This window comes from Notolepis coatsorum, assembly GCF_963971535.1.
Source record: "Notolepis coatsorum genome assembly, chromosome: 6".
NCBI classification, from domain to species: Eukaryota; Metazoa; Chordata; class Actinopteri; order Aulopiformes; family Paralepididae; genus Notolepis; species Notolepis coatsorum.
The window spans coordinates 113,982,348-114,000,576 of NC_140170.1; the positions used below are offsets into that span (position 1 = coordinate 113,982,348).

An 18,229-nucleotide genomic window follows, 5' to 3' on the forward strand; every position below is an offset into this window, starting at 1 on the left:
TCTTTTTAGTGGTCAGGAGTCAGGACTGAGTTAGACCCTGTGTCAACATTGACCCGCTAACAACGGTCAGTGGTGCCAATTCCTAACACAACATGAGGATTAAATCAATGTTTTATGGTCTTTTTGCGTGTGGTTGATTTCTCCAGACTATTGCTTTCAAAAACTCTAAAACATCGGTATTCTTTTACACAAATTGGTTTAGTGACAGAGTGCAGCCACATGGTGGCGCTAAAGGGCTCGACTAGCTGCTCTGGTGCTGATGAGAGAGAGCAGCCACTGGAACCACGCCCCGCCCCCACCCACTGAGAGAGCAGCCTGCCACTGATACAAGGCATGCTTATTCTGCACCCTGTCCATGCACACTGCACAGCCAACTGGACTCGCTCGGAATATACTCTCAATTACAACTCTTGATTGTCTCCAACATTAAGGCGCACCTGTATCCGCTTTGAAGGGTATTTGAAACAAGCAAACTCTCTGAAAGGGCTGCTTTGTTTGTTTTAGATTTCTTTGATCGAATTTGGTCATAGTATTTCTTCCCCCAAAAACTCGAAATTGCCTATTCTTCCAAATGCTTCGCCTGCCATTCACAAAGAGAGATTGCATGCGTGCATAGCCTGTGCTTATGCAAAGCAACCTACGGGAAAAGGTTGCTTGAGGTTTGAAAAAAAAAAAATATATCTATTTTGGAAGTGCATCCAATAATTTTCCACAATGGCCGATGCTAACGCAGAATGCAACATCAAGGTGTTATGTCGTTTTCGTCCACTGAATGGATCCGAAATTGTCCGTGGAGATAAGTTCATTCCAACATTTCAAGGAGAAGACACTGTCATCATTGGGGTAAGTTGTTATTTCTGTTGATTCATTCTCTATATATCAACCCTGAGTGTAATTGGTGAGGGCATCTTCAAAGGGTGACGCAGGGGTTATACACTTTTCATCTCGCGCACGAAATCATCACATTGACTGGTTAAGTCTGAGGCAAGAACATACCGGCTGGTACATTAGTTACTACTGTAGATGTACAAAACAAACATTCATCATCACTTCCTTTATAACTTCCTTTTCTGTTCAAGAGGTTAAACATGAAATAACTGAATGGGGAATATCCTGGGCAGCATGATTCTCTTGTATAACCCAACCAGATAAGGCTCTGAACCCAAAGTGACTTGGTGACATGATGCATCTTATTCAGTCAAGCCTTGAAGAAAAAAAGGTCAGATCACCATTTGTCTTTAGACTCGAGTCTGACAGAAACTAATTTGATGTTTTTGACAGCAGCTAAAGGTATTTGACATATATTATACAAAGTCATAGTACGATAAATAAGCTTGACAAGCTTTGCCAGTGGAAATGTTTATAATAATACATTAAAAAAGATTCTATTTAAAATACATTTCTAAAATAAATACATTTTAATATTGAACCTTGAACCTCAGTTATAATATAACCAATATAACCAAGGGGCACCTAGACTCCCCTTAATCCCACTAAATCACTAAAACACTGGGCTGTTTAAATTAAATTGCTCTTTCTGGCTGATGTAGGACTGATCATTGTTGCACTGTGAACACATTCTGTGCAGATGACTTATGGGGCGCAGGAAAGTGATAATTAGATGTTTTGTGTGAATCCAATGAATGGATTGTAGCTTGGCCTTTTGGATCACTCAGTGTAAATTCAATAGCAGTTGGGGACCGCTCACACTGCTTTGGAGAATCATGCAGACCATTAAGCAGGACCATTGAACAACCTGGCAGTGAGATAAAGCTGAGATTAAAAGGTTGCTTGTATTTCCTACACCAAAATCATTTCAGCATAAACATCGACCAGCGACAACAGAAGATTATAACATTCTAAATGCAAATTAGGCCCACACTTTTTTTTTTGCGTTGTTATATACCTTGGATGCAAACTGTGTCTGAGACCAAAATCACACAGCCCGCCAAACGCACGTATGCCCCCCCATCTCATACACACACACACACACACACACACACACACACACACACACACACACACACACACACACACACACACACACACCTACACACACACACACACACACACACACACACACACACACACACACACACACACACACACACACACACACACACACACACACACACACACACACAAGAGAAAGGATGAGAGAGAGAGAGAGAGAGAGAGAGAGAGAGAGAGAGAGAGAGAGAGAGAGAGAGAGAGAGAGAGAGATAGCATACAGTACAAAATAAATCCACACCCATTGGGCCTAAGGGTTTTAGAGTCCCAATGGTGATGAAGTCAGCAGGAAACCTCTATTGTCTTGCTCTGCTGTTCCATCATCTACTACTACTACTACACACACACACACACACACACACACACACACACACACACGCACACGCACACACACACACACACACACACACACACACACACACACACACAAGCACATACTTGCACTAATGGACACACACACAGTCATAGAAAGGTGCGTATACGCACACAAAGATATACAGACACATGCACACGCACACATGCATGCAGATATACACAAATTGACTCACATACTGCACGTGCGCACACACACACACACATGTACACACACACACACAGTGAAATGCAACACAGATCGTCAGGATAGATAGCTCATATTGTACTGCATGCCTCGTAGTAGGACACTATCTGGCAGTAGGCTTTTCTCACAAGCAGATCCAATACCCATTATCACATGTTTGATGCTATTTTGAGATGCTGGCAGCAGATGAGTCTGGAAAGATATACTGGATGCATTTCATTATAGACTTAGTCAGCCAACAGATAGGAAGTTATTTTCAACTGTCACAGATAAGGTTTTTTTGATAGAATTCTTTGAATCACTACTAAATACGGTTGGCTACCTCATGGAGCACATCATCTGATTATAAATAATATTCCAATACTAGTCACAGTGATGATGTAACTGCACGATGTTGGGCTCAGTGGTCAGGGGGGGAGGGGGGGATCAAACATTTGTCTCTTTGAAGTAGAAAAATGCACATTTGCATCGGTTTACAGTTTTACACACCATTACAGGTGGTTAAGATTAAATGCCTTGAGGACATATTAACTGTTATTATGTGATCACAGTACCATGAAATTAGCTTGGAGGGGGGGGGGGGGGGGGGGGTTCACATTATTGCTACTGGTACAAACATTTGTGTATGGCCCTACGTAGCAATGCCGCAGCAGGAGCCCTTAGCACAGATAATGTCTGGGTAGTGAGGCGAGCAGGCAGTGTTCCAATTACATTTCTATTGTAATTGTCTGTTTTGTTCAACTGGGGGTAATCGCAAAAGCCTATCTACACTTTTCCCCCCGTAATTGCATTGGAGGGGTGTGAGACGTGGGCTTCTGTAGATGGGCGGGTGTATAGTGTGAATGTGTTTTTTTCTCGTTGTAATATGCCTCAAGTGGCCGAGAAGTGTTTCTCCAGGAACTTGCGAAAAAACACATCCTTCCTGTGAGTGGAAAGGCTGTGGCAGTCAGATTAGATCAGGTTAAAAACATCAGGCGCAGGCACACAGCCAAGTGATGCTCCAGGGAGCCTGTTGTACCAGCTACAATGAAGCTCCTGGAACTGCACACTTTCTGACAGTCGATGAAAACAATTCACAGCACAAGTGCAGCAGCGCCGGCATGGTCACACATTTATTTGGCCTTGAAAGGCCCCCTCCCAGGACCTGTAAACTGACAGAAGCAATGATTTGAGTTGCAGAGTGATGAGCCCATCGTACCTGAGAGGCAGAGGGGAGGTTGGCCTTGGGAAATAAAGTCAAGATCAGAAGAGTTGAGATCAGGCCAGCGGTGGAGCCTGGTGGGACCTTGTCAGATCTGACGTGACAGTCATTTAACTGCTCACGATCCTCGACCCGTCAATCTTCTCCAATTGTTGAACGTGTCTAAGGGCATCCGTGGGACATTGTGTCGTCTCGGTCGGTTCTTTAATGTGACGTGACTTGGGTTTGACCATGTCGAATTGTTCCCATTTCCACTCCAATTTCTTGGTGCAGGCTTTCCAAAACGAGTTTTTGTTGTTTACGAGCGTATAGACTACATTTCTTGTCTCAGCTTTGTGCGAAGGCTGGAGATCTCCGCCATAATGTAATTTTTGATATCCTCACGGGAGTCACGGGGGTTTCTGAGGCCCTACAAGAGATATTCCATCGTTATCACTTGGCTCTCTTGTTTCACTTGCTAGCTTATCCACCGTTCCTTCTTGTTATTCCTTGGTTCTTTCTTTAGTAGATGGTTTAGTAGATGTTGAGTTTTAAGCAATTTTACTGCAAAATGATTTAACTATATTAGTTAGAGTGTGCAGTATAAGTGAAAAGAAAAAAAACGGGAGCCATCCCCATTTAAGAGGTTTATAAGAGCATCCTATAACTGATTATTAAATCCCTGAGGATTTATGCCTCCTAAGGCAGATTCCTTCTTGTTTAGCCAAGGAGCTGTCTCCTCAAGTTAAAGCAAAAATCTCTAGAGCCACTATATTACTCATTATGACTGGCACCACAGCCGTTATTAAAACGGGATGAGTTATCCCTCTCTCTCCTTCCCTTACCCTAGTCTTGCAAACTCAAGTTGAGACTGTTACCAAAATATATGTCAACACAGTTTGTGTTTTGTTCTTGATCTTTACATGCTCTGAAAGCTATCTCAGGAAATGGAAACATCCTTGTCAACGAAGAACAACTGCGTTGTTTTGTGGCTCTCCGCGGAGTGCAGGACTGAGTTTATGGTTGGGTGGCTCCATGGTGGATGTCATGTCGGACCTGGGTCGCTCCCTTTACCCTGCATCTACGCTGCAGAACAATCCAATCTTGGGTGTGGACTGAGTAACATAACAGCAAAACAGCAGTGGGACCTATGGTAGCTTCATCATCTGTGGTCCAACAGAGAGACGCACAAGGCGAGGCAAAATAATAGAATAGAAATACTTTTATTATCCCGTGGGAAATTTGACACTGCAAATCGCTCAACATTTAAAGTGGCTCGGGAGGTAGAGCAGTCGTCTGGCAATCCGGAGGTTCCCGGTTTGATTCCCGCTCCTCCCGGGCAGCGTGTCGATGTGTCCTTGAGCAAGACACTTAACCCCTAATTGCTCCCGATGAGCAGGTTGGCACCTTGCATGGTTGCCTCCGCCGTCGGTGTGTGAGTGAATGTGTGAGTGAATGGGTAAAATGTGAGTAACAAATTGTAAAGCACTTTGGATAAAAGCGCTATATAAAAAAGCAGCCATTTTACCATAGACAGAACAGGTCACGAATTAGAATAATAAAACGAATCAAATCAAGTTGCCTAGGATAAGAGTAGAGTAGAATAGAATAAAAATGGAATAAAATATACAGTAAATAAATACAGTAAAAATATACTGATGTCTACAGTAGGTGTAGTAGTTCAAGTTCAAGTTCTTTAATAGTTGTCATACAGAAGTACAGAATACTTTCATACAAAATGCTTCTTACTGTTACGCTCCAGAGACTGTGCTAGACAAGATAGTATCAAATAACATAATAACATAATATAGCATGAATTTAGAAGAAGAAAATGAGGTCACAGTGTTCGGTATAGACATATGTACAATGTTCTGAGTTACCATATAATATACAATACACAATACTATGCAGTGTACTAATGTACAGTACTATCTAGTGCAAAGCAGAAATGGGATGAGGTACAATTTTAGGTACAATTTACAGTAAGGTGTACGAGTTGTAGTGCAATCCTTCATCCATAAATATAAAGTGTGGGGAGTGGGTGCTACAGTGTGTTTGTTTAAAGTGGGTGTGTGCTATAAGTGTGTGGAGTGGGTGCTACAGTGTGTTTGTTTAAAGTGAGTGTGTGCGTGTGGATGTGTGTGCTATGTGCGTTTGGTGGTTGTTGTTGTGTAGTGTTCATTCATTGTTCGTTTAGCAGCCTGATGGCCTGGGGATAGAAGCTTCTTCTGAGTCTTTCTGTGCTCGCCTTGAGACTCCTGTATCGCTTGCCTGACCGCAGCAGTTCAAAGAGGCAGTTGTTCGGGTGACTGGAGTCTTTAATGATTCTCTTAGCCTTGCCCTTGCAACGCTTGTAGTAAATGTTCTGGAGGGTGGGGAGCCCCCCTCCAATTGTGCGTTCGGCTGAACGTGTCACTCTTTGTAGTCTGCTTTGGTCTTGTGCAGTGCTATTCCCAAACCAGGAGGTGATGTTGCCGGTCAAGATGCTCTCTATTGTACATGAGTAGAAGTTCTTAAGGATCTTCTGGCTGACTTGGAACTTCCTTAGGCGCCTGAGGAAGTAGAGGCGTTGTCGTGCCTTCTTCACAACACTGTTAATGTGTGTGGTCCATGTCAAGTCCTCGGATATGTAGGCTCCGAGGTACTTAAAGCTGTTGACTCTCTCAACCGGTGCCCCGTCGATGCTGAGGGGGCTGTAGTCCTTGACCCCCGACCTCCTGAAGTCCACAATCATCTCCTTTGTTTTGCTGACGTTCAGGGAGAGGCTGTTTTCCTGGCACCATCCCGCCAGGACCTTGACCTCTTCCAGGTAGGCCCTCTCGTCGTTGGCAGAGATCAGGCCCACCACCACTGTGTCGTCAGCAAATTTGACGATTGTATTGCTACTCCGCTGAGCCACACAGTCGTGTGTGTACAGGGAGTAGAGGAGGGGACTCAGAACACAGCCCTGGGGGGCCCCTATGTTGAGGGTGATGGATGAGGAGGTGCAGTTGCCTGCTCTCACCACCTGGGGTCTGCCAGTCAGGAAGTCCAAGACCCACTGGCAGAGGTCATAGCCCAAGCCCAGGTCCCTGAGCTTGGCTATGAGTATGGAGGGGACTATGGTATTGAATGCCGAGCTGTAGTCGATGAATAGCATTCTCACATAGTTCCCCTGCCTCTTGTCCAGGTGTGATGCTGCTGTGTGCAGCACATGGGATATGGCGTCCTCCGTGGACCTGTTGGGGCGGTATGCAAATTGCAGGGGGTCCATGTTGATGGGGAGGGAGGAGATGTAGCCCTTTACTAGCTTCTCGAAGCACTTCATGGCTATGGAGGTGAGAGCTACAGGGCGGTAGTCGTTGAGGCAAGCAGGCTTGGATTTTTTGGGTACAGGGATAATAGTGGACTTCTTCAGGCAGGTGGGGATGACAGCCTGTTCTAAGGACAGGTTAAATATGTCAGTGAATACTGGGGCCAGTTGGTCGGCACAGACTTTTAGGACGCGGCCGGGGATGCCGTCTGGACCTGCTGCCTTCCTGATATTCACTTTTTTAAAGGTCCGCCTCACCTCATGCTCTGTTACCCTGAACACTGCGCCTCCATCAGCAGCCGACCCCCCCCCCCCATTGCCGAGGCTTGTGAGCTGGTGTTGTTATTACCAGCATCAAACCTCGCATAGAAGGTATTGAGGTCATTTGCTAAGGAGATGTCACTGTTCAGTTTGAGGGAGGCGCCTTTGTAGTCTGTCATCGTTTTGAGCCCCTGCCACATAGCTCTAGAGTCAGCTTGTTCAAACTGGAGTTCAATTTTATCCCTGTAGCGTCGTTTGGCCTCTGACACTGTCCTCCTTACGTTGTATCGCGCCACCTTGTGGTCATTCATGTTGCCTGCCTCTAGGCCGTCGTTGTATGCTTTGGTGCGCTCTCTCAGAGCTTCACGGACGGATTTGTCTACCCAGTGTTTTTGATTTGGGTAAACTTTCATTTTGGTAGTGGGGATTGTTTCTTTCACCCTAGTACAAACATAGTCCAGCACTGTCTCCGTGTAGGCATTAATGTTATCTGTGTCGCGGAACACAATCCAGTCTGTGTGGTGAAACACTGACCGGATCGTCTCCTCTGACGTCACATCCCATTTCTGCACCTCTCGCGAGACTACGGGAGTACTTTTAATTCTCTGTCTGTACTTTGGTGAAAGAAAAATGGATGCGTGATCTGACTTACCAAAGCCACTATCAGAATGAGCCTTGTAGCCACCTTTAAATTGCGTGTAACAGTGATCTAGGATGTTACCGCCTCTGGTGTTGCAAGTCACATGCTGATAGAAGTCAGGCAATACCTTTCTCAGATTGGCGCTATTGAAATCTCCCAGAACTAAAATGGCGGCGTTAACATTCGCCACTTGGATTCTATTTACCTCGTCGTGTAGTCTGGAGAGCGCAACCTTGTTGCTGGCTTGCGGTGGAATATACACTCCGACCAGGACGATCGCCGTTAACTCCCTCGGGAGGAAGAAAGGACGACACTTGATGGTTATATATTCCAGTTCTGGGGAGCAGTGGTTGGATAATTCCTTCACGTTAGTTGGGTCGCTCCAACTTTTGTTAAACATGAAGGCAATACCTCCTCCACGTTGTTTACCGGACTCTGATGATGTCCGATCCTTGCGATGGATAAAGAAGTGATCAGCCGGTTGAATTGCGTGGTCTGGGACGTCCGGCGTCAACCACGTCTCGGTGAAGCAGAGGACGTTGCAGTCCCTAACGTCTCTTTGATATTGAATCCTTGCTCGGATGTCATCCAGTTTATTGTCAATTGATTGTACATTGGCTAGCAATATACTGGGCAGTGGTGTACGGTGGCGTCTGGATCTCAGCCTGGTACGGATCCCAGCCCTCTTCCCTCGCCGTCTGGTTCCTCTGTTCCTGGGGTCTAGGAACAAAGGATCTGGTCCTGATCTCCGGAGAATTTCTTCAGGCCATTGATGCGGTTCGGAAAGCTGATCCAGTGAGTAATCCAGTTGATAAGTTTCCCGTAATCCAATGTCTATGAGTGACTGACGGTCATATACATTAAATGCACCAACAGTTGGTACGAACAAAACTCTAAAAACTATAAATATTAACAAAAGTAAACACAGTCTCGACGGAGCGAACAGAGAGGCAGCCGGTCGGAGCAGCGCCATCATCATGCATAGTATTGCACAGTGCTGTTTCGAACTAAGTCCAGGAAGATGGTAACTGCCACTCTGTGCTCGGTGATGCAGTGAGGCACAGTGATGCATTGTATAGTCTGATGGCTGTTGGAATGAAGGACTTCCTGTGCCGTTCAGTGCTGCATTTGGATAGTGTGAGCCTAGCACTGAACATGCTCCTCCTGTCAGCCAAGTCTGTGTATAGTGGGTTGGAGGGGTTTTCCCTGATGGCCTGGAGCTTAGCAAGGCTCCTCCTCTCCACCACCCTCGCTAGGGAGTCCAGCTCCACCCCAACCACGCTACTGGCCTTCCTGACCAGCTTATCCAGCCTGGTTGTGTCCCCTGCTCTCAGTCCGCTGCCCCAGCAGGTCACAGCGTACAAGAAGGCGCCCGCCACCACCGACTCATAGAACACCCTCAACATCCTTGTACAGACATTGAAGGATCTCAGCCTTCTGAGGAAGTAGAGTCGGCTCTGGCCCTTCTTGTACAGTGCCTCTGCGTGTTTTGACCCGTTCAGTTTGATGTCGATGTGCACACCAAGATATTTGTACACCTCAACCATGTCCACATCAACTCCCCTGATGGAAACGGGGGTCACAGGTGCACTCCTCCTCCTCCCCAGCTCCACAACCAGTTCCTTGGTCTTTGCCACATTTAGCTGCAGGTGGTTTTTATCGCACCATGTGACGAAGTCCACTACCAGTTTCCGGTATTCCCTCTCGTCACCATCCTTTATACATCCCACTATCGCAGAGTCATCAGAAAACTTCTGAAGGTGGTAGGACTCTGACCGATAGTGGAAGTCGTTGGTGTAGACAGTGAAGAGGAAGGGAGAGAGGACTGTCCCCTGCGGGGCCCCGGTGTTGCTGACCAGTCTGTCTGACACACAGCTCCGTAGGCGCACGTACTGTGGTCTGCCCATCAGATAGTCCACAAACCAGGACACCAGGGGGGCCTCTACCTGCATCGCCTCCAACTTCTCACCCAGCAGCCCAGGCCTTATGGTATCAAAAGCACTGGAGAAGTCAAAGAACATGACTCTCACAGTGCTCCCCGGCTTGTCTAGGTGAGTGTAGGCTCGGTTCAGCAGGTAGATGACAGCATCCTCTACCCCCAGTCGGGGCTGGTAGGCGAACTGGAGTGGGTCTAGGTGGGGTTTGGTCACCGGGCGGAGTTGCTCCAGGACTAACCTCTCCATGGTCTTATGTTATTGTTCTCCAGCTGGCCTTCCAACTTCTTCCTGTATTTGTCTTTGCCCTCTCTGAGGTTGATTCTCAGGCCATGGTTAGACTAGTGTATTCCCTTTTTTTTTTTTTATACGTTTTTTTATACGTTTGATGTCCCTATTACACAGAAATGCGTTTTTTGGCGTTTTTTTGTGGATACGGCTGAAACGCAAAATTGTGTTTGCGTTTGGAGATACGCAAAAAAAACGAATCGACAACAGCGTGTAGTCAGCACGGAGCCGTTGTTGCGAAAACGCCCATGCGCAGTAGATACCATCTGCGTGCCCTTCCGGTGACAACAGTGTGTGTGTTTGGGACATAGCTCCGTGTCCCAAATAGCTTCAGCTACCATGTGTTGTCAAGTTATTGTTATAAGGACCCCAGTCCAAGCTACAACAGTCTGCATTCCCTTAACAATTGTTTGTATTGAGCCGTATTGTATTGTACCCATATGCAATATGTTAAATAAAGTTTACATCCATTCATTCTGCTAGCATTACCGATTGCATGAGCAGCTGGCTAACGTGAGCTATCAGGATTCAGACCCTGTTAGCTCAGAGCTCCTCTTTCAACTTAACAAGCATTAAACAAAATGGCCCAGTCATCTATTCACCTTTGTTTAATACACACAGCGTTGTCTCTAATGTTATCTAACTACTGATAGCTCGCGATATCATCAGTTTTGGTGCTGGCTAAGTAGCGTGAGCTAACGTTAGCTTCTAGCCACAATGCTATATTGTTATAATGGCATACTCCATTGACGTTAGCATGCAGCTAACAATGCTACCGATCGTTTTTTAGACTAAACTATCCGCTCTTGGTGGTCACTTGTGTTGATGTTAGTTTTGTTTCATCAACAAATGACAGGCAGAACACACAGTGAATGTATCCGTTTTGTTTATTGCACTTTTATTAGGCTTTGCTGAAAAAGAATTGCTGCATTGAGTAAATAGGCAAGATAGTGGCGCGGCATAGGCGCCTGCCTTATTGACATTTTCTTTGCTGGAGCTTCCAGGAAGTGTATTGGCACATTCGTTCTGATTGGTTGAAATTGCCTTCATGTTTGCCACCTACTGCCACCTACTGCTTTGGCAGTGTACTACATCAGTGTGCTCGGGTGACAAAAACGAAAAAAAAACGAAAGTGTGACTCGAGGCGCACGACGTCGCGGCGAAACGCCTATGACGACGATACGAAGATGATACGAAAGGTGTAACCGACGCCTCAGAAGCCCCTGAACTCTTTTGACCTCCCTGTTACCTGTGTTGAAAGCCCTCTTCTTCTCGTTCAGTAGGGTTTTGATGTCCTTAGTGACCCATGGCTTGTTATTAGGGTAGCAGGTAACAGTCCTAGATGGAACATTGGAGTCCACACAAAAGTTTATGTAGTCTGTGATGCACTCTGTGAGCCCATCAATGTCCTCTCCATGGGGCTCACAGAGTGCCTGCCAGTCTGTTTGATTGATTGATTGAAAAGTTTATTAACAGATTGCAGAATGGGTACAGTACAGCTCAATACAAGTGTTAAGGGGATGCAGACCAGAGAAAGACTTTCGTCTTGTTTACATCAGGGTCCCCCATTTTCAATTCATCATAACATATATGACATACATGACATACAGATAGACAGTACTGCTACATCTATACATTTATGACATATGAGATTTGCAAATACAGTACTGTTTGTGATACAAAAAGTGTCCAGAAAAAGAGTGTATATACATTTGACGTAGAAACTGTACATTGGAGGAGGTTGGGTGGGTGGGGTTGGGTGGGTGGGTGGGGGCTGTACATTGGAGGGGGGGGGGGGGGGGGGTTGGGTAGGGGGGGGGACACACACACTACACTGTACACTGTACATTGGAATACTGACAAAGTCATACTTGGTCATTTACTGTACAACTGGGTTAGGACATTTGTAGGGGCCAGTTTTGAATTGCAGTCTCCCGTAGGTGTTCTTTCAGAGTGTTTTTGAAAGTGGGTAGTGATTCACATTCCTTTACCGCTTTGGGTAGGGCGTTCCACATTGATGTGGCATAATTGCGAAACGTGTTTAGTCCCTTGTTTGAGCCGAATCTGGGTTTAACATGATTTGTGGAGCTCCCTCTGGTGTTGTGATCGTGGTATTCACTGACCTTTGGGAAGTATTTTGACATGTACATGGGTACCTTGGTCGCGTAGTGTATCTTGTAGACCAGGCCCAGTGCAAGTTGCTGTACTCTGTCGTCTACTCTAAGCCATGATCCTAGGTTGTCAAAGTGGGCAGGGGTGAGGTGGGTTCTAGGAGTCAGGTCAAGCAGTAGTCTGACTAGCTTGTTTTTAGATGTTTGTAATTTGTTTTTTAGTGCCTTTGAGGTGCTTTGGTACCATGAGGTACAAGCATAGTCGTAGTACCCTTGAATGAGTGCTCCTGCCAGAGTCTTCAGGGTATTCTTGTTTACCAGGGAGGAGATCCGGTACAAGAATCGAGTTTGTTGGTTGACTTTCTTTATTACATTGGATGCCATTTTGTCACAGTGACCTCAAATCAGCCCTGTAGTGCCTCTTGAGCCTCCTCCGACCACCTTCTTAAAGTTATTTTGGTCGCAGGCTGTCTTCTGACCAGAGGCACATAACAGGGGTTGAGGTGAACCAGGTTGAATTTTTCCCAAATTCAATTTTTTCCGTTTTAATATTTCAGAATTCTGTATTTTGCCTTTTATGCTCATTTTACCATCAGAAATAGTGTCTAATAAGTGGGAATGAATAAATGTCCACAATTGAATAAGATATAACAGTCCATTTAATGTTTTTAAGTGCTTCAACTCAGAAATACAGTTCAATTTTACACAATATTTTTCAATTAATATTGTGACAAAATAAAAATACATATTTCAAGTGTAAACAATAGATACAGCTAGCTACTACTGACATTATCACAATGACAATGTCAGTAACCTAGCTATATCTATTATATTGTGATGAAATATAGTAATGCATAATTTAGGCACCTTTAGTTTAGTTTTTTTCGTTTATAAAGGACAGTGTATAATGGCAATCGTTTGCATTAAACAAATGGATGAGTGCACCAGATTTAGCAAGAAGCTATCATTTCCATCTATAGTCCTATGTACTGTAACGTTTCATAGCTATTTAAGTTTATTTAGATTATAAAGGGCAGTGTATAATGACAATAGTTTGCATTAAACAAATGGATGGGTGCACTAGATTTAGCAAGAAGCTATCATTTCCATCTATAGTCCTATGTAATGTAACGTTTCATAGCTATTTAAGTTTATTTAGATTATAAAGGGCAGTGTATAATGACAATCGTTTGCATTAAACAAATTGATGGGTGCACCAGATTTAGCTAGAACTTCTAGAAGCTATCATTTCCATAGATAGTCCTATAACGTTACATAGCTATTTAAGTGTATTTAGTTTATAAAGGGCAGTCGTTTGCATTAAACAAATAGATATGTGCACTAGATTTAGCTAGAAGCTAAACGTCCTAACGTTATAGCTATTTAATCACAATAGTGTCGCAAGTGTTTTTGCGGGTCCAGTCCACGGAACGTTGACAGAATTAGCAAAACACCTTATCACCGGAAGCATAAAAGTCATTAGGATACTGTTCTGCTCTGAATTGAGGGCTTATTGTGGAATTGTTTAGCTTCTTGACGATGTTAACACTGAAGCAGCCAGACGCTTGAGCACCGCGGCTGTGTTGTGTGTAACACGCTGTAGCGTCCCCGCCTCCCCGGTCGCGTGTGCACCAAACGTTCCACCCAAAAACGAAATTTCAGTCCAGATTAGGCCAAATTCTGCAATATTCCACGTTTTGCAGTTGATTCCATTTTTATTGGTTAATTCCGCGATTCCGTCCGCGATTCCGTGAACGCGGATTTCATATGGCTCTACTTGATGTTGGCATACAGCAGGTCTAGAGTGTAGAGTCCTGTTTTCCCTGGTGTGGCAGCTGACGTATATGTCTATACTGAACACTGTGACCTCATTTTTTGTACTTCTAATTTACATGCTATACTATGTTATTTTATTTCATACTTATCTTGTCTTGCACAGTCTCTGGAGCGTAACAGTAAGAAGCATTTTGTATAAAAGTATTCTGTACTTCTGTATGACAACTATTAAAGAAACTTGAAACTTGGTAGTGATTTGTCCAGTTTTACATGGTTAAAATCCCCTGAAATGAGGATTACACACCTTCGGGTGTTTCGTCTGGAGACGTGCAATAGCGCCGTGGATGACGTCACACGGGCCGTCGGGTTTGCCAAGGGGGGGATGTAAACGGCCATCATGATAACGTGGGGGATTTCTCTTGGCAAATAATATGGTCTGAGTCCTACAGCTAACATCTCTATATCCGGGTCACAGTGTCGCTCTTTGATCGTAATATGGCTGGGGTTACACCATCTCTTATTAATAAATAAAGCAAGCCCCCCTCCTTTTCGCTTGCCGCTCCCGCGGTTGCGATCAAAGCGCACAATCTGAAACCCGTCTATAGAGACATTGCTATCGGGAATATCTGTGTGCAACCATGTCTCAGAAAAACACATAATGCTACACTCACGGTATTCCTTTTGACTGCCGGCAAGCACGGGGCCCCAGCTCATCCATCTTATTTGCCAGAGACCTCACGTTGCCCATAACGATGGACGGGAGATATGGTTTAAATCTCCTCCTCTCCCTCCGTGCTTCAGCCCTCTTCTGTCTCGCACGTCGCCCTCTTCCTCGACATCAAAAGTAAGGATAACAAATCAATTTAAACACGTACAACTTGATTGACAATGGTTGGAGATCAAGGTTTTAAGCTCTGCAACAGGGGGGAGAATCTCATGCTTTAAGGACTGTTTTAGTTCATTCCATGACCTAGGGCAGGGGTGTCAAACTCATTTTCACAGAGGGCCACATCAGCATTATGGTTGCCCTCAAAGGGCCAAAGACCGTATAAATGTTAATGTAATGTAAAATAAATGTAGCTACACATTTACATATTGTTAAACATGGTGTTTCTGTATTTATTACTTATTCAAGTTATACATATTGCATATTCATTTGCATAAATGTAAAAATATATGTTAGCTTATGTTATTTTAACAAATAATTTTAGTTTATCAGAACCCCATATTACTCCACCAATCAATGATCAAACCATTCAAGTAAATAACAAAGAAGAATATCATCAAATACAAGCTATGACATTAAGTTTGTTCAAAACCTTTTTGTCACAGTCAAGAGGGGCAGAACTAACAACTGTGAGCTGCAAAGAACACGTGGGACAGATGTAGCAGATGTTACAAAAACAAATGGCTGCACACAACCTTGCAGAGGCCATACATCCAACTAATGGAAGATAGTTTAATTAACTTTAATTAACAGATTGCAGAATGGGTACAGTACAGTACAGCTCAATACACACAATTGTTAAGGGGATGCAGACCAGAGAAAGACTTTCGACTTGTTTACATCAGGGTCCCCCATTTTCAATTCGTAATGAAATTGCTATTATGTGTCTGCATGAACACACAACTGTAACTGTACTCAAAAATAACAAAATAAGGGTTGTCTCAGTTCACAACTATATTGGTCAAGTTTTGGGTGGGATTTGTTTGCGTCCCTACAGCTTCTTATTCAATTGAGCGAGATGCTCGGTTATGTCACACAGCCAGTTTGCATCTGACAGTTCAGACAATATTTCTTCAACCCTTTGTTACCTATTCCGCCTGGATCTTTTTTGTATTTTGGGCTGTAAAATTGTCAAAGAATGTCTGAGGAGTAAGTGCTTTTGGCTTTTTTCCTTTGTTACCTCAGATGTTCAACATACATGTATGTGTAAGAATGTGTAATAACTAAGGCTGTCAAAGTTAAAGCTTTATTAACGCATTAACCCACAATTATTTTAACACTGCTATTTTGTAACCCAATATTAATGTAAAAAAAAAAAAAAAAAAGGATTTTTTTTTTTTTTTTTACCTGAGCTCTTGGGGGGCCACATCAAATGACGTGGCGGGCCGGATTTGGCCCGCGGGCCGTGAGTTTGACACCTATGACCTAGGGGCATCATAGCAAAATGCAGATTCACCCTGTTCTGAGCAAACTTGAGGTTACCGTTGGTAGTGTGATAGTAAAGGGTTAACCTTCTGTAGTGTGGCAGTGAAAGGGTTAACCTGCTGTTGTGTGGCAGTGAAAGGGTTAACCTTCTGTGTATTGTCGCAGTGAAAGAGGGAGGGGGAAGAGAGAGGGAGAGAGAAAGGGAAGGAGAGAGAGGGAGAGAGAAGGAGAGAGAGAGAAAGGGAAGGAGATAGAGGAAGAGAGAAAGACAGAAGGAGAGAGAGGGGGGAGAGAGAGATGGAGAGGGAGAAACACAGTGGGGGAGAGAGCGAGAGAATCTGACAGACAGACAGACGGAGAAAGAGACACTTATTTATTTGCTTGAACTGTATTATCCCTCGCCTGTTACACTTTGTGCATGTGTGAGAGAGAGGGAGAGAGTGTGTGTGAGAGGGAGAGGGAGATAGTGTGTGTGAGAGAGAGGGAGAGAGTGTGTGTGAGAGGGAGAGAGTGTGTGAGAGAGAGAGGGAGAGAGTGTGTGTGAGAGGGAGAGGGAGATAGTGTGTGTGAGAGAGAGGGAGAGAGTGTGTGAGAGGGAGAGGGAGAGAGTGTGTGTGAGAGAGAGGGAGAGAGTGTGTGTGAGAGGGAGAGAGTGTGAGAGAGAGGGAGAGAGTGTGTGTGAGAGGGAGAGAGTGTGTGTGAGAGAGAGGGAGAGAGTGTGTGTGAGAGGGAGAGGGAGATAGTGTGTGTGAGAGAGAGGGAGAGAGTGTGAGAGGGAGAGGGAGAGAGTGTGTGTGAGAGAGAGGGAGAGAGTGTGTGTGAGAGGGAGAGAGTGTGTGTGAGAGAGAGGGCGAGAGTGTGTGAGAGAGAGGGAGAGAGTGTGTGTGAGAGGGAGAGGGAGAGCGTGTGTGTGAGAGGGAGAGGGAGATAGTGTGTGTGAGAGAGGGAGAGAGTGTGTGTGAGAGGGAGAGAGTGTGTGTGAGAGAGAGGGAGAGAGTGTGTGTGAGAGGGAGAGGGAGATAGTGTGTGAGAGAGAGGGAGAGAGTGTGTGTGAGAGGGAGAGGGAGAGCGTGTGTGTGAGAGGGAGAGGGAGATAGTGTGTGTGAGAGAGGGAGAGAGTGTGTGTGAGAGGGAGAGAGTGTGTGTGAGAGAGAGGGAGAGAGTGTGTGTGAGAGGGAGATAGTGTGTGTGAGAGGGAGAGAGTGTGTGTGAGAGGGAGAGGGAGAGAGTGTGTGTGAGAGAGAGGGAGAGAGTGTGTGTGAGAGGGAGAGAGTGTGTGTGAGAGAGAGGGAGAGAGTGTGTGAGAGAGAGGGAGAGAGTGTGTGTGAGAGAGAGGGAGAGAGTGTGTGTGAGAGGGAGAGGGAGAGAGTGTGTGTGAGAGAGAGGGAGAGAGTGTGTGTGAGAGGGAGAGAGTGTGTGTGAGAGAGAGGGAGAGAGTGTGTGAGAGAGGGAGAGAGTGTGTGTGAGAGGGAGAGGGAGAGAGTGTGTGTGAGAGGGAGATAGTGTGTGTGAGAGGGAGAGAGTGTGTGTGAGAGGGAGAGGGAGATAGTGTGTGTGAGAGAGAGGGAGAGAGTGTGTGTGAGAGGGAGAGTGTGTGTGAGAGAGAGGGAGAGAGTGTGTGAGAGAGAGGGAGAGAGTGTGTGTGAGAGGGAGAGGGAGAGGGAGAGAGTGTGTCTGAGAGAAAGACCTCTAGAGGTTCTAGTACCTAGAATGGGTTCCATAGGTTCCAAAATTCCATTTCAAGGATTTAAGGGTTGAGGCTGCAGCAAGCCTATAAATTCACATCACCATAGTCCAAGACTGAGAAGAAAACGGCTTCAACAACCCATGGCCATTACAAAGCACAGCCCAATGTCTTTCCTATAACCTATAATAGCTAATACAAGTTTTGTAAGCATTTTACACCTGTTTTGATGTGGTAGTAATGTGAAAATTGTATCATTAATATCTGAGTTTCTTTCAAATTTGCCTAATTTCTTTTTTTTTAAACTTTATTTTTTAGCGTTTATCGCTTTCCTGGTCAAGC

The 18,229-nt window shown here is 45.0% G+C and overlaps 1 protein-coding gene across 1 annotated transcript in view; it reads left to right on the forward strand.

The window, feature by feature from the left end:
- Positions 1–714: 714 nt before the first annotated feature.
- kif5ab (kinesin family member 5A, b) overlaps positions 715–18,229 on the forward strand; it is a gene marked incomplete at both ends in the record, with an annotated part of 362,394 nt that continues 344,879 nt past the window's right edge. Inside the window, 1 exon segment of the mRNA XM_084315723.1 lies at positions 715–843. Coding sequence (XP_084171849.1) covers positions 715–843 — 129 coding nt within the window.